This window comes from Cynocephalus volans, chromosome 12, assembly GCF_027409185.1.
Source record: "Cynocephalus volans isolate mCynVol1 chromosome 12, mCynVol1.pri, whole genome shotgun sequence".
Classification (NCBI taxonomy): domain Eukaryota; kingdom Metazoa; phylum Chordata; class Mammalia; order Dermoptera; family Cynocephalidae; genus Cynocephalus; species Cynocephalus volans.
This window is the reverse complement of record NC_084471.1, coordinates 66,946,526-66,972,188: the sequence shown is the minus strand read 5'-3', so window position 1 is coordinate 66,972,188 and position 25,663 is coordinate 66,946,526. Positions and strand designations below refer to the sequence as shown.

Sequence of the window (25,663 nt, the reverse complement as noted above, 5' to 3'; positions counted from 1 at the left end):
CTCCCACCAAAACCTGGGCTGCTGGGGGAAGCAGAGCCAGCTTTAAGAAGGGTGCGGATGGAGGGAGGGTAGACTCAAGGGTGTGTTCTGGAATGTGCTTGAGATCGGCATGGGGGACCTACCTGTTCTGGAAAGGGGTTTACGACCTTTCCTTGGGTCTGACTACTTCCCAGACAGGAAGATGCAAAATGTTCCAATACCTTCAGGTCCCAACCTGTATGAAGAGATAGCATTAGCTAGTGCTTGAGGGATGCAGGGTGGAAGGGCTTCTGCAGGAGGAGGCTGAAGGGAGGAATGGATGGTGGTCTCAGGTCTCTACTCAGTAGAAAAAACACACGTTCCCCTAACCAGGCTGCAGGGAATAGAGGTTAAGGTTAAGTACAAAAAATGTATCTTTTCCTCCCCTCATCATCTGGGGACTAAAGACAGAGTCTGTTGCAATAACTCCACTTCCTTTTTGTGCTCTGTTAAGCTGGACCTAGATATGTTTTATAGGTATTTGTAGACTTTCCACCTCTTCCTATCATACCATGATCTTCTTGAGGGCAGGAGGAAACTGTCTTATTTACCTTTGCCTCCCCCAAACATACACACAAGTGGATGCTTTGCCATGGCTGTGCTCAATACATTTCCGGAGAAGAGACAGGGTTGCTCATACCTGGCTTTTCAAGAGCCACCCATTGGGGAAGTCTATTAGACTAGAATCTAGAGCCTACTTTATGATTTATTGTTTGGGATGACAGTAATTATTTACTGTTGGAACCATGAGTGGGCCTCACATTGCTAAGTGATAAGAAAATAGGGGGATAAGGAAGACAGACTAATGAGATTCCTTTAGCTTTGTCCCTGCTGAGCTTGCTTCAAAGAGGGTGGTAGCAGAGAGAGTGGGGAGAGTTCTTTCCTGTCAGACTCACAGTGTATTAAGAGCTGGAAGGCATCTTAGAGATTGTCCATTTGGCCTCTCTCACACACACACACACACACCACACACTCACACACATATTTTTTTTGGCAGCTGGCTGGTAAAGGGATCCAAACCCTTGACCTTGTTGTTATCAGCACCAGCTCTAACCAACCAAGCTAAGAGGCCAGCCCCTTATACATATATTTTATTGAGCACCTACTGTATGTCATATATTGTATCACTAAGTGCTGGTGGAGATTTTTTTGGTTTTGTTTTTGTTTTTGCCCAAGAGTAAAATCCACTCAAAGAAAGTAACTTGCCTAAGGTCACATAGCAAGTGAGTGGCAAAACGGAGACTAAACCTTGCCTCTAGCTTGCTAGCCCAGTGTCCGTTCTATGACATGTGATGCCTGTGTCCCATGGGCCTTCATCTGCCTGCCTTTTAGCCTCTGGCCCTGGAGAAGGGCAAGAGAGTGGGAGCATTTAGCCTTGGCCATCTGGTCCATTTCTGGGTATCTGTCTATAAGGTTCAAATGAGGGACTGGTTCACCTGGTGCACACTGCCTGCAAAACACTGCTCACGATGTTCTGCTCAGAGGAAGCATAGGGAAGTGGTTAAGAGTTGGGTCCAAAGCCCAACTGCATGGTTCAAATCTGGCTCCCCAGTCTGTGCCTCAGTTTCCTCATCTCTAAAAAGAGAATAGTATAGTTTCTACTACACAGAGCTCTCGTGGGGATTAAATGCATTACTGTATTTAAGTGCTTAGAACAGTATTTGGCCCACAGTACAAGCACTATGTAAGTGTTTGCTTTTATATTTTTTAACTTTTCCAATCCAGCTGAGCCTATCTGGATCTGGGTGTGAGAATGAGTGGACAGGGCTGTCATGGGGTGTTGAACATTCCAACGCATCCCAATGGTTGGGGGATTCCCGGCAGTGTTTATCCTCGGTCCTGGCCCAGATAAAAGGATCAAGCTATCTGAGACGCTTTCTACTTTGGGTTATGTGAGCAGCTGAGCTGGGTGTCACTATGTTCTACTTGAACTTATTTCCTCTTCCTCAAGTGGGAAGGTCAGCCTGGGGTCAGACTTGATAAGAGGCTTCTGATTTTCTGAATTTCCATCCAGCTGGACACATGATTATTTCATCTGGAGCTTTTATGTGATCCTGAGGAGAGAAGAGAAATATCCCAAGGAACCAGAAGCTGCTGGACAAGGAAGCAGGACTGGAGTACGAGGATAGTACTGGATTCTGAGGCCTGGAGGATGACCTCTTCCTGGAAATTCAGTCCCTGTCCTAGGAGGTGATGGAGCTGTTCTTATCTAATGGTCAGCTAGGTCTAGGTTCCAATTCTCATTGTTCTTCTCCTAACTGCAGTCCTGTGGTCCTCCCTGACCCTTTTATTATTTTCTGCCACCATCTCCCTAGAAAACCACACAATAGAAATATAAAATAAAAGTTTGTCACGCTTGGGATGAGATCTGATGTCATGAAAATACTTCATATTTGCTTTAAGTTGTATTTTTTTAAAATAAAGTTACAGTATATGGTCTCATTGTAAAATAATCAAATGCAAATATAGAAATACATATTTAATATAAATATATGTTAATACTATACTATACTATATTTATACTATACTATAAATAGAAATATAAAATGTAAAAAATGTCAGGCTCCTTTAATCCTACTCATCAAAGATTACCACTATTAAATGTTTGGGGTCTAGTCCACCAAATTTGACATTATATATATATATATTTTTTTTTTTTAAATAAAAATTGGATCATACCATTCATGCTTTTCTGCAACCTGTTTTTTAAATAACTATATATTTTTTTAAATCTTTCTTTAAAACAAAATCTACAGGAAGACTATACAATCATTCATGTGTCTCTGACACCTTTATATGATGACATGCTTGATATAAGACATGTTTTCTAATGACTGCAAAGCATTGTTAGGGCCTTCAAGACTATTCTATTTGAGGACAGCAGAACCCCTGGAAGGTAGTAAGGCTTGATGTTACCACATTGCAGGGAGAAAGAACAAATTAATTAGGACTAGAACTTGGCTCCTTTGTCCAGTCTCAAGTTCAAAGCTCTTTCCAACATCCTGTGCTGACTCTTTATAAGCTTGGGATTCAGGCAAGGGATTGAATTATGTGACTCAAGTTCATATTGGTCAGTTTTTATTGATCTCTTGATATCTAAAGAATTTCCTATTTCTTGTAAGAAGTAGAAGAAGAATAAAAAAGAATAAGTTCTCTGCCCTTAAGGAGTTTAGAATCAAGTAGTTATAACAAATACACAGGAAAAAAAAGTCCTAGAACACTTGCTAAACAACATGTAAATGAGCTCTGATTGCTAAGATGTAAGCAAGAGGAAATGAGTACTGAGAAAATTGATATATTCATTGATCAGACATTTATGAACACCTCCCTTCTGGTGGGTCCCTTGCCTTACAGGAGATATGCCTGTAACACTCATTTAACACCTGCATTATTATCATTTCAATGCTGAGATTCTTTGGAGATGTCATTGTTCTTGTTCTCTCTTTTCTTTCTCTCTCTCTTTGTTTTTTTAAAAAAAATAGTCTCCCCTGCTAGATTCTCAGCTCCTAAAAGCTCCATGACGATAGAGAAGGGTGAGTTAATTCAATAGAGTTCATCAGGGAAAACTAACTGGAAGATCACAGTTTTGAACTGAATTCTTTGGTGGAGGAAGGAAAGGCAGAGCCAGCTGAATCTGTATGTTTGGGGAAGTAGTACTTACCAAACATAAGCCATTAAAGAATGACAGGCTGGTCCGAAGGTAATGAGTTACCTCGATTGTTCAGTCAGTTACAGATTGAACTCCTTGTTCTACTCCTTCCACTTCTTACTACCGTATTTGACAAGTCTTAAAAAAAAAAAAAAAGAGGCAGTGACAGAGCCTAGTGAATCAATCTCCTGGTTCTACACGTCACTCACAACCCCCACCCTCTCCCCTACCCTCTATCCCTCATCAAAGAGCGCTAGATCCTGTCTTCCTCATACAACCGATGTAAGGAGCAAGGTTGGAAGGCAGACAGAACGGGAGGTCGCCACGGGTACTCATCTCAGTGCCTCCCAGAAATCTATATTTTAAAATAATTCCATAGAAGGCTACGCCCGTTTTTCTTAGTAACCCAAAACGCGTGAGTTTCCAAGTAAGTTCTTTTTGTTGTCTGGTCTAATTCTCTTGAAATTTAAACTCTTGCCTGAGCTCTGAAGATAAAGGGGAGAAGGAGGCAGAGTGCTGGGCTTCCCGATAGCGACTACTCGACGGGCGGCTGAGGAACTCAGCCCTGACTGGAAAAAAGGGGGAAACTCGCGCCCCCAAGAGGACTTAACGCCCAGAGGAGCAGGAGAGAGCAGCTGGAGTCACGTGACGAGACAGCGCAGCAGGTAAACTACAACTCCCAGCGCGCCGCGCGGCCCACTGGCGTTACGCACCTCTCGCTGATTGGTCGCTGGAGATATTTGAAAGGAGGGGCTGGCGCGGAAAACGAAGGTTGCACTGTGGATCCTTGAGAGTACGTAGTCTGGCGGGTAAGTCTTGGGCCTGGAAAGGGGGGCGGCTTCTCGGGCTGTAAGGCAGGGAGAGACTCGTGGGCGTGTGTACGCGCCGAAGTGAATGGGATGCCCAGTGCTGACTTGGGGGACGCCTCTGAAAGGGAGGGTTGGGAGACCGTGGGACATCCTGGTGGGTGCTGAAGAGCTCGGTGCGGGCCTCCGGGGTGGGGCGGTGGAGTGGTGAGGGCCGGGAACCTCCGGGAGGAAAGAAAAGCGGAAGCGTCGGTTTACGACAGGAGCCCGGCTTTCTTGCCTGGGGTCCTGGTCTCGAGCTCGGCTCCCTAAAGGCAGCCCGGCCTTCCTTCGGTGGGTGGCTGGTCTTTTAGCAAATGCGATCCTGCTTTTGAGCTCAGCCCTCTATATACCACCATGGGGAGAGGACTGTTGACACTTTCATTAAAGTTACCCGAGACTAAAAAAAACCAACAAAAATAAAACACAACTGGAGCCCGTCGTCCTGGCGTGAGTTTATTCCTGATAAGATTTCTGATGGGATTCTTTACCTCCTTCCACGGTCTTCAGGCCTTCAGGCCCTTCTTGCCCTTCTCCCTTCCTCCCGTTAGCTCTATTACGATTCTTCTCTAATCCGTCTCCTTTTCCCTAGCTCTCTGGCGCCATGAGGAACTTCAAAGGAGCCAACTTTGGTACTCTGCTAAGTAGCCAGAAAGAGACCGAAGATTTGCTGCCTAGCTTGAAGGTGGGGATGCCGTCTGGCTCGGGTTTCCGAGCTGAGCTGTGTTATTTATGTGTTGCCTTGTTTTGAAGAGAAAGATAAATACGGGACCCTCTCCTGAGCAATCCTATTTCTGGTTACTTTCCCTACTTCTTTCTCTTTTTTGCTAGCCCTATTCATATTTTTTTTTCCTCCTAGGAGTTCCTGTCCAATCCTCCAGCTGGTTTTCCCAGCTGCCGATCTGACGCTGAGAGGAGACAAGTTTGTGATGCTATCCTGAGGGCTTGCAACCAACAGCTAACTGTCAAGCTAGCTTGTCCTGGGCACCTGAGGAGCTTGCTGGAGTTGGCAGAACTGGCCTGTAATGGCTACTTGGCAGCCACCCCCCAGCGCCCTCCACTCTACCTGGAAAGAATTCTCTTCATCTTACTGCGGAATGTTGCCACACAGGGAAACCCAGAGGCCACGCTACACCTGGCTCAACCCCTCCATGCCTGCTTGGTACAGTGCTCTCGCCAAGCTGCTCCCCAGGATTATGAGGCAGTGGCTCAGGGCAGCTTTTCTCTGCTTTGGAAGGGGGCAGAAGCCCTGCTGGAGCGGCGGGCTGCATTGTCAGCTCGGCTGAAGGCCTTGAGCTTCCTAGTACTCTTGGAGGATGAAAGTACACCTTGTGAGGTTCCTCTCTTTGCTTCTCAAACAGCCTGTCGAGTGGTGGCTGCCCATCAGCTATTTGATGCCAGTGGGCATGGTCTGAGTAAAGCAGATGCTGATTTCCTAGATGACCTGCTCTCCAGGCATGTGATCAGAGCCCTGGTGCGTGAGGGAGGGGGCTCTACAGGGCCTCTTTCTCCCCAGAGGGCCCTCTGCCTCTTGGAACTCACCTTGGAATGCTGCCGTCGCCTCTGTTGGAGCTGCCACCATGATAAGGCCACCAGTACAGTAGAGAAAGCTTATGGTTACCTAAAGAACACCAGTCTAGCCCCCAGCCTCCAGCTGTGCCAGTTGGGGGTTGAGCTGCTACAGGTTGGGGAGAAAGGACCCCAGGCAGTGGCCAAGCTTCTGAGCAAGGCATCAGCTGTCCTGAACAACGGTATGGAGGCACCGTCACCTCCACTTCGGGCATTGTATGACAGCTGCCAGTTCTTCCTTTCAGGCCTGGAGCGAGGTGCCAAGAGATGCTATGGACCTGATGCTCTTCTGAGCCTCTTTGCTTTTCTTGGAGGATACTGCTCCCTTATCCGGCAGCTGCAGGATGATGGCGTGAGTAAAGGACCTGGAGGTAGGGTGGGGATATGATTCTGTGGATTCACTGCCAGCGTAGGGTCTTTGGCAAGGTTTGGAAGCCCTGGTTCTCTCCTTGGTAAGCTACTCTCTAGACTATGCCTGGCAAGCCATCAAGCAGCTTAGTCTATCTTGAGAGGGCAGAGGCCCTCCTGGTGTCCTCCTTTCTTCTCCCAGGGCTATGTCAGCTCTTTAGGACTCTGCCAGTCTTTAGCTTGGAGCTCACTCTTTAGCTCTGCCTCTCAAATCAACTTCCCCTTTCCTTCCTCAGGTCTGTGGGGGCTCCTCCAAGCAGCAGCAGTCTTTGCTTCAGATGTACTTCCAGGGACTTCAACTCTACACTGTGGTGGTCTATGACTTTGCCCAAGGCTGTCAGGTATTGTTTGGGAATCAAGGAACCTGGACAAAGCTCCATAGAGCTTTGAGGTTGCTTTGCCTTTAGCTGTGGGGTAGGGTGGAGGTCACCTGAACCTAGCATAACTCCTTTCAGCCACAAGTCCTTCTTGTCCCTTCAGGTAGCTGATTTGGCTGACCTGGCCCATCTAATGGAGAGTTGCAAATCTACTGTTGTCTGGATGCTGGAGGCCTTAGAGGGCCTGTCAGGCAGAGAGCTGACTGATTACCTGGGGATGACAGGTTAGTGCCCTGGGGCCCAGATACAGGGTTCTTACGAGGGTCATCACTCAGTAGGCAGGCAAATAGCACTTGCTGGATAGTTCTGACCTTATGATTTAAAGAGGCAATGAAAGAGATGTTTATAAGTATTAGTTACTCCGCATTTAACGTTGGTAGAGAAGTGATGAGGCTAATAGCAGACACTAATTTTTTCTCATTGACTTTGAAATGTGATTTGGTATTTGTTTCATGAAAACATTTGTACCTGATGCACAACTTTATGACCTTTCTATATATTTAAATTTTAAATAACATTTGTAACTTAAAATTTTAAAAACTGGGTAAAATATTCACATGGCCAAGATTCATATCGTACAAAAAGCCATACAGTGAAAAGTCCCTCTCCCACTCCTAATCCCAGTCACCCAAGTTCTCCTCCACAGAGACAACTAATATGAATTTTTTATACCTTCTGGAGATAGTGTGTGTGTGTGTGTGTGTGTGTGTGTGTGTGAATTTTTTATACCTTCTGGAGATAGTGTGTGTGTGTGTGTGTGTGTGTGTGTGTGTGTGTGTGTGTGTGTGTGTGTGTGTGTGTGAATTTTTTATACCTTCTGGAGATAGTGTGTGTGTGTGTGTGTGTGTGTGTGTGTGTGTGTGTGTCCTTGACCTTGGTGTTATGAGCACCATGCTCTAACCAAGTGAACTAACGGGGCTGCCTGCTTCTGGAGATATTCTATGTATATATAAACCAACATGCATATATGCTTCCCCCACCCTTTTTTAATTAAAATATACACATAGGAAAGTGTACAGATCATAAGTGTACAGTTTGGAGTTTTTACAAAGTGAACACACTTCATAACCAACTTCTAGGTCAAGTAACAGAACATAACATATCCCAGAAACCCCCCGCCGTGTCCCCTTCTAGTCAGCACTCCCAACCAGTAACCACAATTCTAATAGCTTTGCTTATTTTGTACTTCATAATACATTTCCCCCTCATTTTACATAAAACATGGCCCTTTAGTTTATGATCCCAACCAGTTCAGTCATGGGAAGTTTCAGGAGAACTTTTCATATCCTCAGTGGTTGAACCTAGCCATACAGATGAAAATATCATCAGGAGTCACAAAAATTATTAATGTGAAAATTCTTCCCATAGAGTACTGAGGACTGATTTTATTTTCTCCCAACTATCTGTTGATAGCCGAGAATTTACATAAATGAGTTAAGGGAATTTATTCATTCAGTAAATATTTGTTGAATACCTACTGCGTGCCAAGCACTATTCTGAGTATTTGGATGTGTCACTAAACAAAACAAAGATCCCTGCCCTCATGGAGTCACATTCTAGTTTGGGGGAAAATATAATAAACAACAGACTTAATAAATAAGTGTATTTTTCAACATGTTAGAAAGTAATAAGAAATATGAGGAAAAAGGAAAAGTAGAGCAGGACAAGAAGGAATTAGGTGTCCAGGGTGGGTGAAAGGGGCTAAGTTGCCATCTTAAATCAGTTGGTCAGGGTAGGTCTCATGAGAGGGTGACAGGAGCAAAGACTTGGAGGATGTGAAGGAGTTAGCCATGTAAATATCTGCGAAAGAACATCCCTGGCAGAGGAAAAAGCCAATGCCAAGGCCCTGAGGCAGGAGAGGGTCTATCTAGTATGTTCGAGGAATAGCAAGGAGACTAGCGTGGCTTCAGTGGAATGAGGGAAGGACAGGGAGGTGAAAGTCCAGTGTTCCCCTAAAATGCCGACCTTTGGAGCACGATGAAGACAGAGATTGGCATGTGAAGAGAGATGGGCCATGGGTGGGAACGAGGACTCAACCCTTTTAAAACTGTGCAGAGCGACTGGGTGGTATGGGTTCACCTTACTGGAATGGAGGGCATAGGCTGACTTGGAGCAGGATGGGGAGAGCTGCCTTTTCCTCATTCCCTAGTGATAGGGGTTCCTGTCTGATCTGGAAGCAGCTGAACTGACCACAGGTTGAGCTTCTCTCTACTGCCTCTCCAGCAGGAGAGGGCAGTGGAAACGATTCCTGTGGTCAACTGTCCTTTCTCTCCCATGCAGCTTCTTACACCAGTAACTTGGCCTACAGCTTCTACAGTCACAAGCTCTATGCTGAGGTCTGTGCCATCTCTGAGCCACTCTGTCAGCACCTGAGCTTAGCAAAGCCAGGCATGTATCCTGAGGTGCCTCCTGAGAAGGTACAGGGAATATGATGGGCAGGGGGTGGGGCTTGAGTAGCATGAAAGGGGCCTGGCCAAGACCCTGCCTTGGCATAGAGTATTAGGAGCTGCATGTTCACACCAGTACCAGGGACAGTGTTTCCCAAACCTCATCTGTACTGTTACCTACTTAATATTTTTCTTTAGATTGACTCACTTTTTGTATTTAGCTTGTCCTAAGCCGGTAGTTCTCAACCTAGCTGCACATTAAAATCACCTGAGTGAACTTTAAAAAAATTTTAATATCTACCTCAAGTTAATTGCATCAGAATCTCTAGCTGTGGAGCCCAGGCATCTGAATATTTTAGAAGTTCCCCCAGGTAGGGCTGGCTGGGTAGCTCAGTTGGTTACCGATAACACCAAGGTCTAGGGTTGACCCGTGTACCGGCCAGCCACCAAAAGTAAAAAATAAGAAAAAAAAAGTTCCTCCAGGTGGTACTTTGGGCAACCAGAGTGAGAACCAATGTCTTAAGCAAGAATACCTGTGAAGCGATAGGTTGGCTAGATTAGCAAGCAAGATGATCTAGAGAGTCTTGGGCTTCTTCTTGAGTGAGGTGATGAGCCTCTGAAGGATCTAAGTGGAGGCATTACATCAGATTGGAGTTTTGGATTTCTCTGGCATCACTGTGGCAAACAGAGTACAAGGGACAAGACTGGGTAATCAGGCTGCTATAGTAGCCTAGGCAGGAGGAGCTGCTGAGCTGAAGCAGCTGTGCGAGGGATGAGAAGAGGTGAAGGGGTGCAAGAAGTCAAGGATTAACCTGGTGACTGGCTGGAGGGAGAGAGACAGAGGAGTCAAGAATAGCTCCCATTTCTGACTCAGGGTAAGACAGTGTCATTTGCTGAGAGAAGGGTTATGGGAGGGGGAGCAGGTTTTCAAGGGTGTGGATGATGAATATGTGGTGGGGTGGACTGGAGCCTCTGAGGTTTAGAGCACCAAGGGTATTTGTTTCTTAGGTGTTTCCTGACTTGGGGTGGGGGTGGAGGGCAGGAGGACTACCTGCCAAACCCCCACTGTGTGGTGTGTGTACCTGTGCATGCATGTGCTCTCCCACTGTACACACCCATTGGGTCCTCTCCAGTTTGATCTGTTCCCTTTCTCTGGTCAGTTGCACAGGTGCTTCCGGTTGCATGTAGAGAGTTTGAAGAAACTGGGTAAACAGGCCCAGGGCTGCAAAATGGTGACTTTGTGGCTGGCAGCCCTACAGCCCTGTAGCCCCGAACTCATGGCTGAGCCAGTCACTTTCTGGGTCCGGGTCAAGATGGATGCAGCCAGGGCTGGAGACAAGGAGCTACAGCTAAAGTAAGTTGGTGGGGAGGGGAACAACCATGTTTGCCCCATGGTATTCATGGTCATATCCTTGCATCCTTATGTCTGAAAAAGGCAGTGATTCCTTCATTCATTGAGTGCCTGCTATATGCCAGCCACTGTGCTGAGTACTGGGGGTATAGTGGTGGCAGGCAATGTTCTTACTTTCATGGAGTTTGTATTCTACTTGGAGAGAGATAAAAAAACAAGTATATTTCATATACATTCTATGAAAACAGCTAAAAAGGGTGATTTGCTAACAGAGGGAGCAACTTTAGATGGGTTATATAGGGAAGCCCTGGTTGAAGAAGTGATGTATGAGATGAGACCTGAGGATATGGAGGAATCCACCATTTAAAGATCTTGGGAAGACAATTCCTTGCAGAGGGAATAGTAAATACAAGGCTCCTCCAAGATGGGAATAAACTTGGGACATGCTTGAGAAAGCCAGCATGCTGGAAGGTAGTGGAATGGGGGCACAGGGTGGGAAGCTGTATAGAATTAGGTGGGCAAGGTGGGCAGAGGCTAAGCGAGTCTCACAAGGCCTTATAGGCCATGGGCAGGGGTTTTATGATTTCTAGTGGCAGCCCACTGTAATGTATTACACAGAAGAGTGATGCAATCTGATTAGACTTAAAGCCACAACTGGAAACTTAGCTCTCAGCAAGCCAAGGCTGGTGTTCTTCAGCATGCAGCAGAGGCTCCATGCTGCCCAGGCTTTACCCTGTTGCTGAGCTTGTCCTCTCTCAGGACTCTGCGAGACAGCCTGAGTGGCTGGGACCGGGATACCCTGGTCCTTCTGCTGATGGAGGAGCTGCGGGCCTACAAGGCAGTGCGGGCTGACACTGGGCAGGAGCGCTTCAATATCATCTGTGACCTGCTGGAGCTGAACCCCGAGGAGACATCTGCTGGGTCATGGGCGCGAGCTACCCACCTGGTGGAACTGGCTCAGGTGCTCTGCTACCATGACTTTGCCCAACAGACTGACTGGTAAGGAGGAATAGCTGGGGAACCCAGTCTTGCTCCCTTCCCTAGGTCCCCTTACTCTTTTTGGAGCCAGTTTCCCTCTCCATGTCCCTGAGTGCCCCCCTTATTTTGTGGCCTTGTGAGCTCATTCAGTGGGTGAGGCCAGCTGTCCTGCAGTAGGCCCTTTCCAGGATGCTGTGGCAGGTACTCGTAGTGGGCCCAGCTTGAGTGCCTCTTCTCCTTACAGCTCTGCCATGGATGCTATCCAGGAAGCCCTGCAGCTTCTGGAGTCTCTGAGGCCCGAGGCCCAGGCTGAGGATCGGCTTCTTGATGATAAAGCACAGGCATTACTGTGGCTCTACATCTGTACCCTGGAGGCCAAAATGCAGGAAGTGAGTGTGACTGCTGTGGGACTGAGCAGAACTGGGTATAGAAATTCTTTTTCTAGGCCCCCAGTAAGCTGATACCTGCCCTGTTTTTCACCCTGATCTCCCCATTTAGGGTATTGAGCGGGATCGGAGAGCCCAGGCTCCTAGTAACCTGGAGGAATTTGAAGTCAATGACCTGAACTATGAAGATAAACTCCAGGATGATCGTTTCCTTTACAGTAACATTGCCTTCAACCTTTCTGCAGATGCTGGTGAGAGCAGTAAATGTAGCATGGCATGGGCGTCTTCTCCATGACATCCTAAGAGCAGAACAGGGACCATCAGTGTGGGAGAGGCTGAACTTGCAGGGTGGGAGGTGGCAGGGGGTGGGTAGGTCGGCCCAAAGAGCAGATATTATGGAGAAAGGCAAGTTCTCTCCAGATGGCCCATGCTGAGAGAGTGGTCATTTTCTTCTGACTTATAGCTCAGTCCAAGTGCCTCGACCAAGCTCTGGCCCTGTGGAAGGAGGTGCTTACAAAGGGGCAGGCCCCTGCTGTGCGGTGTCTCCAGCAGACAGCAGCCTCCCTGCAGATTCTAGCAGCCCTCTATCAGCTGGTGGCAAAGGTAATGGGGCAGGGCACCAATGGAGACTGATACAGACAAGGGTTAAACCATAAACTGAACTCCTTCACCTTCTGTAGCTATGAACCTGCTGAGAAGCCATATACCCAGTGATTAAGGGCATGGGCTTGGTCACCAGTCTCCCTGAGTTTAAATCCAGGCTCCATTTTTTTATTAGTACATGGCTTCAGGCAAATTGCATACTCTATAAGCCCAAGTTTCCTTATCTCTAAAATAGGAACAGTGATAATACTACCTCAATGTGATAATACATGGAAGATGATTTACATAAATGGAATGCTCAAATGTTAACTTTAGTTATTATTAATTATTAAATAATTTGAGACCTATGTACTCAGAAGAATACATAGATGCCTATAGACACAATTTTACATTTTTTACATGCAATTTCAGGGGCTTTCAGAGACTTCCTGGAGCTCTTCCCTGGACTCCACATTAGGAAACTCCAAAAAGAAAAAAATCATTGCACATAAAGGATCTTTGTTACTGTGAGCCATTAGGCCATATTTTTAGCACAAGGACCCTGGGACGCCTCACACCTAGATCTGAGTCTTGGCTCTACCACATACCTGTTGTGTGAACTTGGTCAAGCAACTTAACCTATGTGAATCTTAGTTTCTGGTGCTGTGAAATTGGCTTTAGGTTACTGTGAAGATTAAATGAGCTGATGCATATAAACCTCTTGCCGCAGTGCCTGGCGCATAGTAAGAACTCAGTAAATACTGGCTACTGATGATAATTGGCATCTAGGCTTTAAAACGGAAGGGAAGGGCTGGCCTGTGGCTCACTCCGGAGAGTGCGGTGCTGATAACACCAAGGCCACGGGTTCGGATCCCGTATAGGGATGGCCGGTTTGCTCACTGGGTGAGCGTGGTGCTGACAACACCAAGTCAAGGGTTAAGATCCCCTTACCGATCATCTTTTTTATTTTTTGTTTATTTATTTATTTATTTTGTCTTTGTCATGACCAGCACTCAGCCAGTGAGTGCACCGGCCACTCCTATATAGGATCCGAACCCGCGGCGGGAGCATCGCCGTGCTCCCAGCACCACACTCTCCCGAGTGTGCCACAGGCTTGGCCCAACTGGTCATCTTTTTAAAATAAATAAATAAATAAAATAATAAAACAGAAGGGAATAGGATGGTTTGCAGACCTCCTAAGGATGGCTGATGGTAGCAACATTCCATCCAGGCCCTGAGGTCAGACCACAGTCCGAAGTCCCAGAAGGCTGGGGAACAGAGGTTAGAAATAGGGGTTTGAGCAGGGGTGGGATAAACTTGCTGCTCCTGGCCGACCAGCCCCTGCAGGCTCTGGAGGCCCTCCTGCTTCTACGGATCGTCTCTGAGAGACTGGAGGACCATGCAAAGGCAGCTGGCGCCTCCTGCCACATCACCCAGCTTCTTCTGACCCTTGGCTGTCCCAGCTATGCCCAGGTGAGTGCCCAGCCAGCCTAGCCTGGGGGCATGTGGCTTTAGAGGCCCATCTTTTCTCTGAGAAGACAGGATACTGAAGAGGCAGCTTCTCTGCCTTCTACCACACATTTGGCTGGAGTATTTTGAAGTGTGGAGTGGTCAGAGGCAGCTGTGGGAAGAGAAGGCTTCCTTCGCCCTGCAAAACCAATTGTTCATTAAGTCTTACAGATTCTACTCCAGGAATACACTGCCAATCCTGTATTTCCCCAACTGTTTCTGTTGCCCTAGTTGATGCTTCATCACTCACATAGGACTATCACAATGTCTCCTAGTTTGTCTCTTTGCCTCCAGTTTCTCCCTTTGCTATTTTGTCTTCTAAATACCACTAGTAGGCACAGGTCTGATCCTTTTCCCGCTTAAGATTTCAATGGCTTCTCCATTGTCTGAAGGATACTGTCCAGACTCTACTTAATACTGCACATCTTTTTTTTTGTTTTTTCTTTTTTTTTTTGTCTTTTTCGTGACTGGCACTCAGCCAATGAGGGCACCGGCCATTCCTATATAGGATCCGAACCCACAGCGGGAGCATCGCTGCGCTCCCAGCACCGCACTCTCCCGAGTGCGCCACGGGCTCGGCCCAACTGCACATCTTTTAAATTCTGCTACTTCCTACCATGAACCTTATGCCAATCCATACCAGTTACTTTATATTCCCTGTATGTGCCTCTTGCACTTCTCCGCCTTTCCTCGCCATCCCCCATCCCCCCTTTTTTCTTCAATCTAGCAAACCTCTACTTTCTTTTCAGGACCTAGGTTAGCTGTACCCCCACCTTCTTCATTAAACATTTATACATTCTCTTCTTCAAGAACAGAATCACCCACTTTCCTTGGGTCCCCATACCACTAGGTAGCACTTATGGCATTATATCACGATTACATATAAATGCCTATGTCCCCACTGCCTTGCAAGGTATTAGACTGAAGATCCTGCTTACTCTTTATCAGCTTTGTCTTTCTAGCACAGAGGTTACACGAAAGTGTTAAATTAACATTTTAGTGAGTGAATGAATAACTCCTATGTAATTACAATATTTGAAATAATTTAGTATTTAATTGGATGTGTTTAGTATTTTGCTTGCGAATGTTTTACTTCATTTTAATTTGAAGAGTCAGGCTGCCTTTCCCCACTGGCATGCTCAGGCACCCTCTGATTGCTTCCTTAGTTATACCTGGAACAGGCAGAATTGAGCCGGAAACTTCTCAGTCGGACCACAGACACGTACCAGCTCCTTTCCCTGACCTGTGACTTACTTCACAGTCAACTCTGCTGGACTCAACAGAAGGTATTTCTCACTTTCTTAATCCTCAAAGGCCCTGGGTATTAGAAAGGTTTTAGGATCTTCTGGATATTTGTTTGACTTTTGAGATTTCCCTGGAGCTAGGAAGAATATTCCTGACTCTGAGAAGCCAGTCGTACTTCCTACCCTTTCCCTCACCAATGACTGTTTACCAGTTTCCCTCTAGTAGAGATACTGTCCTTTTCATCCTTTTCCAGTTTCCTCAGGGGCAAGGGGGAAAGTCTGTCTAGAAACTGGAATGACAGTGATCCTGGGCAGGCACTGGAGCCCTAGTCTAGAAATGCAGTGGATCTGAAAGACCTGAGTTTTCTCCCAAACTAGCTGTGTGACTTGGCCAAGTCTTGTGCCCTCTCAAACTCTAGTTTTTCTCTATAGCTTTTATCATTCTTAAAAGCAGGAGATTGGGCCAGATGATCTCCAGGGACATCTGAAGCCCAAAATGCTTGTTTGACTTTACTTATTACTCTCCTCCGGCCCTTTCTCTCAGGTGACAGAGGGTGTCTCTCTGCTGCTGACTGTCCTTCAGGATCCTGCTCTCCAGAAGTCATCCAAGGCTTGGTACTTGCTGCGTGTCCAGGCCCTGCAGCTGGTGGCTATCTACCTTACCCTCTCATCAAACAACCTCTCAGACTCCCTGTGGGAGCAGCTCTGTGCCCAAGGTGAAAGAATAGGGTGGATGGCCCTCCTGGGATGACGTGTATGCTATCACTTCTTCTCAACCCTCATCCCCTCTGCTCTTGAGCTGTGTGGACTAGCCTACCTAGAACCTGCACAGAGTAGGCTAGGATAGAAAATAGTTTTCAGTTGGTCTGATGACTAATCGATTAATTAGTGACTGCCTGGAATTCTAGACTGAATGGATTCTGAGACCCCCATGGGATCTCAGAAGGAAAAAGTTCTGTGATTGACACTCTGTCATAGATGCAGAAAGGAAAGAGTGGCAGCATACTTTGCATTTGCTATCTTAGTAGTTGAAGGTGGCAGAAGTTCTGGCAACATCATATCCTTTCTTTCTCCACCCCATCTAACACAGGCTGGCAGACACCTGAGATAGCCCTCATAGACTCCCATAAGCTCCTCCGAAGCATCATCCTCCTGCTGATGGGCAGTGATATGCTCTCAATTCAGAAATCAGCTGTGGAGACACCATTTCTGGACTATGGTGAGTCTGAGGAGGAGAGCAAGGTTCTGCAGGAATGGATAAGTTAGATGGTGGGACTAGCAGTTTTGTCTCCAGAGGATCCAGACTGTGGCTGAGGGATGGTCTTGTTTCTCTGCTTTGCTACAGGTGAAAATCTGGTACAAAAATGGCAGGTTCTTACAGAAGTGCTGAGCTGCTCAGAGAAGCTGGTCTGCCGCCTGGGCCAGCTGGGTAGTGTGAGTGAAGCCAAGGCCTTTTGCTTGGAGGCCCTGAAACTTACAACGAAGCTGCAGATACCGTGCCGGTGAGTGAGATACAGGGCCTGAGAGGACTGATTCTGGCATCTAAGTGCAATGCACCCTTGACCATGGAGTCCCAAACTGTTCCACGAATGACATGTTTAGAGGGGTTGGTGGAAGAAGGCATTCCATGGTTAAATAAGTGGGAAATGCTGAGTTAATGAAGGTTAGATGTTTTTATTTCCTATAGGACCTTTTATGTCCTTCAGTATGCTAATATGCATTGTAAATCTCCAAAAGGGAGATCTAGCATGCGGTGTTTCCCTACATTTATTTGCCCACAGGATCCTTTTTTTTGAGAAATGCAGTTTGAGAAATTCTCTTTTAATGCATTTGCTATGAGTTGGGATGAAAAAGTATAGAGGGTTTCCCCAGGGAGTGTTTAAGTCAGCTTTAGAGAGGAAGGCCTTTTGGAGGCACGGAAAAGTGATGTCTCTCCTTGGGAAAGAGAAAGATCCTCCATGAAATCAAAGGATTCTACTGATTGGTTCTCAAATCCTCTCCTAACAAGGTGTGCCTTGTTCCTGGTGCTGAAAGGTAAGCTGGAGCTAGCCCGCAATGATGTGGACCTCTGTCAGTCAGACCTGCAACAGGTTCTGTTCTTGCTCGAGTCTTGCACAGGTAAGCAGACATGCCCCCACGCCAATGGGCAGTGGTGAGAATGACACACACACTAGGACATATCTTTATGTGTAAAGGTTTGGTTCCCTTCCAAATCAGAGACTGAATTCTGGTCCCAGGGCAACCTTCCTTTGACTTCAATCAGACTATTGGTCTCCCTTCTCCTGACAGCCTTTCCAGGACTAACCCTATCTGGTTCTAGTTTATAGCGCTGCCCAACACATTTTGGCTCTTTAATTTAAATTTGGTTTAAATAAAATTTAAAAATCAGGTCCTCAGTCACACTCACATTTTATTTGCTCAGTAGCCACATGTGGCTAGTGGCTACTGTACTGGATAGCACAAAAGTAGTATCTTCAGGAGCGCTTAAGCTAATAATTAAACTTGTATTGATGATACATTTTTTCTTATCAACCACTTTTACCTCTAATATTTCATTTGCCCCCCACAAAACCCTGTGATGTCAGGTGGGAGCACAGATTTTTTTCATCTGTATAATGAGAAAGTTGAGAAATTCAGTGTTTTGGGCCAGGATCATAGGGCTATAGGGGCAGGAGGCAGAATTAAGATGGGGGCCTCCTGGTGCTGGCCTGCTTTTCTGAGCCATGCAGCCTTCTGAGCTGCAGATGTGGGGGCTTTGTGGCCTGTATTGGTACATTGTCAGGTGGAAAGAAAACTTTAGGGATTTTATCTAAAAAATAAGCCATACTAATACTCAATATTTTATACAGGAATATAGATAAGTAATTTATAAGTAAATTAATCATATATTAGAGAGTTGGGCCCTGAGGGTAACTCAGGAAGTGCTTGATAACCATTTCCCCCTGTTTTGTAATTCTTGTTCTGCTCTCTCCCCAGAGTTTTGTGGAGTGGCCCAGCACCCAGACTCTGTGAAGAAAGTCCACTTGCAGAAGAGGAAACAGCAAGCCCCGGTCCCCCAACCTCCACAGCTCCCAGAGGAGGAACTCTTCCTAAGAGGCCCTGCTCTGGAACTAGTGGCCACTGTGGCCAAGGAGCCTGGCCCAATAGCACCATCTACAAACTCCTCCCCAATCCTGAAAACCAAGCCCCAGCCCAGTCCTGGCTTCCTGTCCCATTCACCCACCTGTGACTGCTCACTCTGTGCTAGCCCTGTCCTCTCAGCAGTCTGTCTGCACTGGGTGTTGGTTACAGCAGGGTTGAGGCTGGCCATGGGCCATCAGGCCCAGGGTCTGGATCTGCTACAGATTGTGCTGAAGGGTTGCCCTGCAGCCACAGAGCGCCTTGCCCAAGCTCTCCAAGCCTCCCTGAATCAAAAAGCACCACCATCCCCTGTCCCAAGCCTCTTGGATGAAATATTGGCTCAGGCATACACACAGCTGGCACTGGAGAGCCTGAGCCAGCCATCAAACAAAAGCCTCTGGAAGGTCCTGGAGTCAGGGCTGAAGTTTGTAGCAGTGCGGATACCCCACCTGGAGTCCTGGAGAGCCAACCTGCTCTTGATTCAGGCCCTTGCAAAGCTAGCTGGCCTCAGCTGCTGCACTACCCAATTTTTTACAAGCTCCTGGGGCTGGCAGCCACCATTAATAAAAAGCCCCCCAGGCTCAGAGCCTTCTAAGACTCGGAGCCAAAAACGTTCTGGACGAAGGCGCCAGCAGGTAGCCTCTGCTCCCCTGTCTATCCATAATACTTCTCAGAAAGGTGTAGAAGGTGGAGGACCACCCTGTACACCTAAGCCCCCAGGCCAGGTCAGGCAGGCAGGCCCTCATGTCCCCTTCACCGTGTTTGAGGAAGTCTACTCTACAAAGAGCAAGCCTGAGGTTCCCCAGGCCCCCAGGTTACAACAGAGGGTCCAGACACGCCTCAAGGTGAGGTGGGACTGTGGCTAGGTGGTGATGATGTTGACTGGGGGTGGTCCTGGAAGGGAGCATTCTGCAGAGCAGATGTCTTTGTGGAATAACTTCCCAGGCCTAGTGGAAACTTAATCTCTTCTGCTCTCTGGAGAACCCTACATCTTCCGTAGCAGGACCTAGTTCCAAGTCTCCCTTTGTTTCAGGCAGAAGGCACTTTCCTTAACTCTAAGGTTCCCTTCCCTTTTCTCTCTTCCTCCTCATCTTCTGTTCCTTCTTTCTCTCTCTCCTTCCACACCTAAGTCACTGGCCCTGATTGAGAGTGGCGGGTGTAATGTGGGAAGTTAAAGTCTTCCAAAGGCCGCTATGATAGAGCCTGCTGGTGCCTCCATAGCGCCACCTGCTGTCAGAAGGTGTCCTGTTACTGAAAGCCCCTTGGCCCTTCTCCCTTTTTCTCTGATCCCAGGTGAACTTCAGCGATGACAGCGACTTGGAAGACCCTTTCTCAGCTAAGGCACAGATGGCAGAGGAGCCTAAGAGACAGGGCACTGCTTCCCGGGGCCGGGCTAGGAAGGTCCTGAGCTTGAAGACTGATGCAGTGGTTGCCCCAGGTAGTACACTTTGGCACCCTGGCCTGAGTGGCAGGAGCCGGAGGACCAAGAAGGTGGCATCAGGACATTGTGAAGAGCAAGGCCCCCAGAGGGCCCTTTGTGGCCAGGCCAGGCTTGGCCCTGAGATCATGAGGACCATCCCTGAGGAGGAACTGACTGAGAACTGGAAGGAAATGAGCTTTGAGATCCTCAGGGGCTCTGATGGGGAAGACTCAGCCTCAGGTATGATGGCAAGGGTGAGAGGTAGAAGTTGCATATTTTGCAGGGGTTTCCCTGGGGCAAAAGAAAGATTAAGAAATAACTGATGCCAGGGGAGCACAGAAGGAATGTTCTTTTGCTGGCTTTGAGGGACTGTATTGTAGAAGGGAGAACCTGGGGGATGGCAGGAGGGAACTCTATGACAAAGCCATGATCTCTCCCCAGGTGGGAAGGCACCCATTCCAGCCCCAGATACAGCCGTAGGAGAATGTGAGGTCCTGAGACGAGACTCCAGCAAGGAGGAGCTGCTCATCCCATTCCCAGACAAGGAGCGCGACAGGGGCCTCAGTCCTCAGCTCCAGCTCCCCTCGGCCCCTGTAGCCATTGGTGAATAAGCTTACCACTGAGGCTTGATCACTTGGAGAGAGCTGAACCTCTAGGTCTCTTGATCCCTATGTCTTTCCACTCTGTCTGTAGGTCTGGCTTCGGATCCCCATCTGGATCCAATAGCCATTAAACCTGGATTTGAATCTCAACACTCTCTCTAATAACTGTGTATAAGTCACTTAACCTCTCTGAGCTTTTATTTCCTTCACTGTAAAATGGGGCTTGCGGAGGATGGCTGAGGTCTGTAAGTTGCCTTGCACCCTACTTGGCACATTGCCCTTCATGAATGGTAGCTGCTGTTTTCCACATAGGAAATGAGATAGGAAATCCTTCTTGGAAAGTTCCTATCAACTAGGAAATAGGGGTTCATCTGTAGCAAGTGTCTTGACCTTCCTCTAGGTCTTTCTACCCTGGATTCCATCTGTGACTCACTGAGCGTTGCTTTCCATGGAGTCAGTCACTGCCCTCCTAGTGGGCTCTATGCCCACCTCTGCCGCTTCCTGGCCTTGTGCCTGGGCCACCGGGATCCCTATGCCACTGCCTTCCTTGTCACCGACTCTGTCTCCATCACCTGCCGCCACCAGCTGCTCACCCACCTCCACAGACAGCTCACGTGAGTGTCCACTATCCCTAAGGCCTTGTACTGGGGCATACTGGAAGGAGAGTCCAGACTTTGAAGGAGGGGGACCTCACCCCTGCCTGTGTTGCCTACAGCAAGGCCCAGAAACACCAAGGATCACCCGAAATGACAGATCAGCTGCAGGGGCTGAGCCTCCAGAAGAGGCCTGGAGATGTCCCCCTGGCCCGCATCCAGCACCTATTTTCCTTCAGGACTTCAGGATCTGGCCACTTCCCCCAGTCTGAGAAGGAGAGTTTCCAGGAGCGCCTGGCACTGATGCCCAGTGGTACTGTAGCAGGCTCTGGCTGCTTCTTCTGTCCTCTTATGCATCTTCTTAGTGAGGAGTTGGGTGAAGGAATTTAAGGCATTGGTTAGTTTCCATAGATTTGTGATCCTTACATCATACCTTTTCATCTATTAGCCATTGTGTTTCTCTCACCAAACAGACATAACCTAAATCAGGAAGTCTTTTATTTGTTTTAACCTCATTGTTGAGTTACCAGCAAATCCAGTGTCCTTCTTCAGGGGTGAGTTGAGATGTCTGGGGTCTTCCTATACTAATGTGAATCATGTTAACAGATTATTTGAGTGCCTCACCCTGTGCAGAGCCCTTTATTAGTTGCTGTGAGGGACACAAAGAAGACATGGTTTCTGTCCACAGGGAACTATTAGGGAAAGAGAGAGCACCTTGAACTCCAGTGACCAGGGAAGACTTCTTGGAGTTATCTTGAGTGTTGGATAGGGATTGAGTGGAGAAGACAGGGAAGGGAATTCCTTGTAACAGCCAAAATGATTCTAGTGTGTCCTTTGTGTCAGGGGTGACTGTATGTGTGTTGGCCCTGGCCACCCTCCAGCCTGGAACCATGGGCAACACCCTCCTGCTGACCCGGCTAGAAAAGGACAATCCCCCAGTCACTGTGCAGATCCCCACTGCACAGAGTAAGGTAGGATTCCTGGGCCGGGGAGCAAAGTTGGGTTGGGGTGGGCTTCTGGTCAAGCTGCTCATTCTGTGGCTGGGGGATGGAGAGAAGGTAATCACGTGAACACACAGAGGTTTCACATCCCCATCTCCCAAAGCTTCCTCTGAGTTCAGCCCTGAAAGAGTTTGACGCCATCCAGAAGGAACAGAAGGAGAACAGCAGTTGCACTGACAAGCGAGAATGGTGGACAGGTCGGCTAGAACTGGACCGTAGGATGGAGGTGTGTGTTCCCAGGGTGGGGTGGGGTCAGGCCTGCCTGGGAATGATCAGGGGATGCCAGTGTCTTCTGTATCAGAGGTTCCAGGTCAGTGCTGAGGTACCTCAAGCCCTTTCTGTAAGTGTCGACCTAAATACAAATTATATTACTTGGGGAGAACTTTATTTTATTTTATTTTATTTTTTAAAAGGATGACCGGTACGGGGATCTTAACCCTTGGCTTGGTGTTGTCAGCACCACGCTCAACCAGTGAGCTAACCGGCCATCCCTATATAGGGATCTGAACCCATGGCCTTGGTGTTATCAGCACCACACTCTCCCAAGTGAGCCATGGGCCGGTCCTGGAAAATTTTAAATAAGAGGCCAAAACATGAAGGGGTTATAGCAATGGAATGTTTAAAGATACATAGAAGAAAAAGGATTAAGCCCAAGTATCAGCTTTCTGGCTTTAGCTTTTATTGCCCACCTGTTCATATTTGTCACAACATAGGGATATATAATAAGTAGTCTTTGCTCTCCCAAAGTCTCAGAAAATGAAAATTTTTCTAGACTCTTGCCTTTTATGACTGTCAGAAAGATATGTAAGGGCCGGCCCGTGGCTCACTCGGGAGAGTATGGTGCTGATAACACCAAGGCCCCGGGTTCGGATCCCATATACGGATGGCCGGTTTGCTCACTGGCTGAGCGTGGTGCTCACAACACCAAGTCAAGGGTTAAGATCCCCTTACCGGTCATCTTTTAAAAAAAAAAAAAAGAAAGAAAAAGAAAGATATGTAAGACAAATATACACATGGGAAAACCCATTTCCTTGTCTCCAAAACATTGATGTCCATGGGGAAGGACACTCGGCCACCTCTCTGACTGAGGGCTCTGTTTCCTGCGTTCAGGTTCTCATCACTTCCCTAGAGAACTATGTACTGGGCTGCTGGAGGGGGCTGCTGCTGCCATCCAGTGCACAGCCCGGCCCTGCCCAGGAGGCCTCCCATCTACAAGAGTTGCTGCAGGAATGTGGCTGGAAATATCCTGACCCCACTTTGCTGAAAGTGAGTTAAGCAAGCAGGGGAGGGGAAGAAGCTAGACTTAATTTTCCACACCAGCCATTGTGAGTGGAGACAGGAACTATGGCACTTGCTGATCACCGTTTTCCTGCAGGTCATGCTCAGTGGTGCCAGTAGGCTCACCCCTCAGGACATTCAGGCCCTGGCCTATGGGATGTGCCCGATCCAGCCAGAGCGAGCCCAACAGCTCCTCAACGAGGCAGTGGTACGTCTACAGGGCCAGACAGCATCAAGTAATAGGCACCTTGTCTTGGTGCTTGACAAGGTAAGGAGCTGGGGCAGAGTGTCTAGTGAGTAATAGGCACCAACTCACCCCCACATCCCTCTTGACTCCTGTGTATGCCTGCGTAGAGAGAGTAACCTCTGAGTGCTTTTTGCCCAGGACCTGCAGAAGCTGCCGTGGGAAAGCATGTCCAGCCTCCGGGCACTGTCTGTCACCCGGCTGCCCTCCTTCCGCTTCCTCCTCAGCTACTCCATCATCAAAGAGGTGGGGTTTGGGAGGATGGGATCTGGGGATGATTGGCGATTGGGGGAGACGTGGGAAGATAGCAGAGGGTCTTAAGAATGAGTCAGATGTGGAAAGGGGTTTGGAGTTTGTTGGAGCTTGGGCCTCCTGGTGGGACCAGGGTCCTAATCACCAGTGTTTCTTTCTCAGTCAGGGACCTCATCAGTGCTGAGCCAAGGAGTGGATCCACGAAGTACCTTCTACGTTCTGAACCCTCACAATAACCTGGCAAACACAGAAGAGCAATTTCGAGCCAATTTTAGCAGGTTAGGCAGAGGGGTGAGGGCAAGAAGAGGAGTAGAGAAGGGCAGAGACAACAAATTGGGGCGACATGCCTTTTCTCCAGAATCGATTGTTGTAGCCCACTTTCTAGCTAATGTTCTCTCGGCCCTCTTTGTCACATGACCCCTGCCGTGCAGTTTCCTATTCTCACTCTCACCTTTTCCCTACAGTGAAGCTGGCTGGAAAGGGGTGGTCGGGGAGGTACCAAGCCCCAAACAGGTGCAGGCAGCCCTGACAGAGCATGATTTATACATGTGAGTACTTAGGGTAGGGAGGTAGGGAGGGGTAGTCCTGAGGATAGTATATCATGGATTGCTTTGGGATTTTAGACCCTGTGGAGGCACAAGTCTGGTACTGCTAGGTCAAGGCTCATCTCACCTTCTACCTTAGCTATGCAGGACATGGGGCTGGTGCGCGCTTCCTCGATGGGCAGGCTGTTCTGCGGCTGAGCTGCCGGGCAGTGGCCCTGCTATTTGGCTGCAGCAGTGCCGCCCTAGCTGTGCATGGAAACCTGGAGGGAGCTGGCATCGTGCTCAAGTACATTATGGCTGGCTGGTGAGTCTCAAGGGGCAAGACCCAACCTAGGGCATTAAGACTCCTGCCCCCCACCCCAGGTTCTTTCCCAGATCTGAACCCTAAATTCATCCTTTCTTGTTCCCACCTTCTTCCCATCCTAGTTCCCTGGCATGCCTGGGCCTTTAACCCTTTGCCCCCTTCTATCCTCCTGGAACTTTGGGCCAAGGGAGTTCCTTATTGGTCCAATATTTTCTAGTCACCCATCACCACCAATTGTATTTTCCTATGTATTTTGCTTTAGAGCCCTTACTTTGTATCTCTTCCTTCTCTTTTCCCAGCCCCTTGTTTCTAGGTAATCTATGGGATGTGACAGACCGTGACATTGACCGCTACACAGATGCTCTGCTGCAGGGCTGGCTTCGAGCAGGCCCAGGGGCCCCCCTTCTCTACTATGTCAGCCAGGCCCGCCAGGCTCCCAGACTCAAGTATCTTATTGGGGCTGCACCTGTAGCCTATGGCTTGCCTGTCTCCCTACGGTGATCCCTTGGAGCTGTCTTGCGCTGATAGAAACCATATGACTGACTGATTGTTTTACCTCCAAACTTAGATTTAACCCTTAGTATAAATATTTTAAAGTGACTTTTCCCCAGTGTTTTATATGAAATACTTTTTGATTTAACCTTAATATAATAAAGATATATCACTTAAACCCTGTTTTGTGTAGTTTATCTGAGAATATTTATTTATTTTTTTTAAAGATGACCGGTAAGGGGATCTCAACCCTTGGCTTGGTGTTGTCAGCACCACGCTCAGCCAGTGAGTTAACCGGCCATCCCTATATAGGATCCGAACCCGTGGCCTTGGTGTTAGCACCACACTCTCCCGAGTGAGCCACAGGCCGGCCCTATCTGAGAATATTTAAAGACAAGATGACTGCCCGCTTCCCTCCACGTGGTACTGTTAGCAGATGGGAACAGCTTGCAGGAGTTCAAGTTTGAGAGCCTTGAGAAGAAAGGCAAAGCCAAGAGGACAAGATGGGC

At 47.9% G+C, this 25,663-nt stretch overlaps 1 protein-coding gene across 1 annotated transcript; it reads left to right on the top strand.

The window, feature by feature from the left end:
* Positions 1 to 5,113: 5,113 nt before the first annotated feature.
* ESPL1 (extra spindle pole bodies like 1, separase) lies at positions 5,114 to 25,163 on the top strand. The gene is made up of 30 exons (XM_063076050.1): positions 5,114 to 5,197; positions 5,372 to 6,433; positions 6,726 to 6,830; positions 6,970 to 7,090; positions 9,147 to 9,283; positions 10,414 to 10,607; positions 11,364 to 11,603; positions 11,827 to 11,971; positions 12,081 to 12,219; positions 12,432 to 12,571; positions 13,889 to 14,023; positions 15,226 to 15,345; positions 15,848 to 16,019; positions 16,394 to 16,522; positions 16,649 to 16,805; positions 17,312 to 17,421; positions 18,280 to 19,268; positions 19,717 to 20,083; positions 20,285 to 20,446; positions 20,846 to 21,059; positions 21,161 to 21,351; positions 21,882 to 22,009; positions 22,143 to 22,265; positions 23,150 to 23,305; positions 23,415 to 23,585; positions 23,703 to 23,807; positions 23,976 to 24,091; positions 24,278 to 24,361; positions 24,498 to 24,662; positions 24,962 to 25,163. The coding sequence occupies exons 1-30, from the start codon at positions 5,117 to 5,119 to the stop codon at positions 25,161 to 25,163; spliced, it is 6,360 nt and encodes a 2,119-aa protein (XP_062932120.1). The 5' UTR covers positions 5,114 to 5,116.
* Positions 25,164 to 25,663: the final 500 nt, after the last annotated feature.

Excerpts from the sequence above, each read along its gene's own strand:
- ESPL1 (XM_063076050.1), top strand. The coding sequence starts at position 5,117 with ATGAGGAACTTCAAAGGAGCCAACTTTGGTACTCTGCTAAGTAGCCAG. Across the intron at positions 11,972-12,080 it reads TGGAGGCCAAAATGCAGGAA|GGTATTGAGCGGGATCGGAG; the intron begins GTGAGTGTGACT and ends CTCCCCATTTAG. Across the intron at positions 24,663-24,961 it reads AAGTACATTATGGCTGGCTG|CCCCTTGTTTCTAGGTAATC; the intron begins GTGAGTCTCAAG and ends CTCTTTTCCCAG.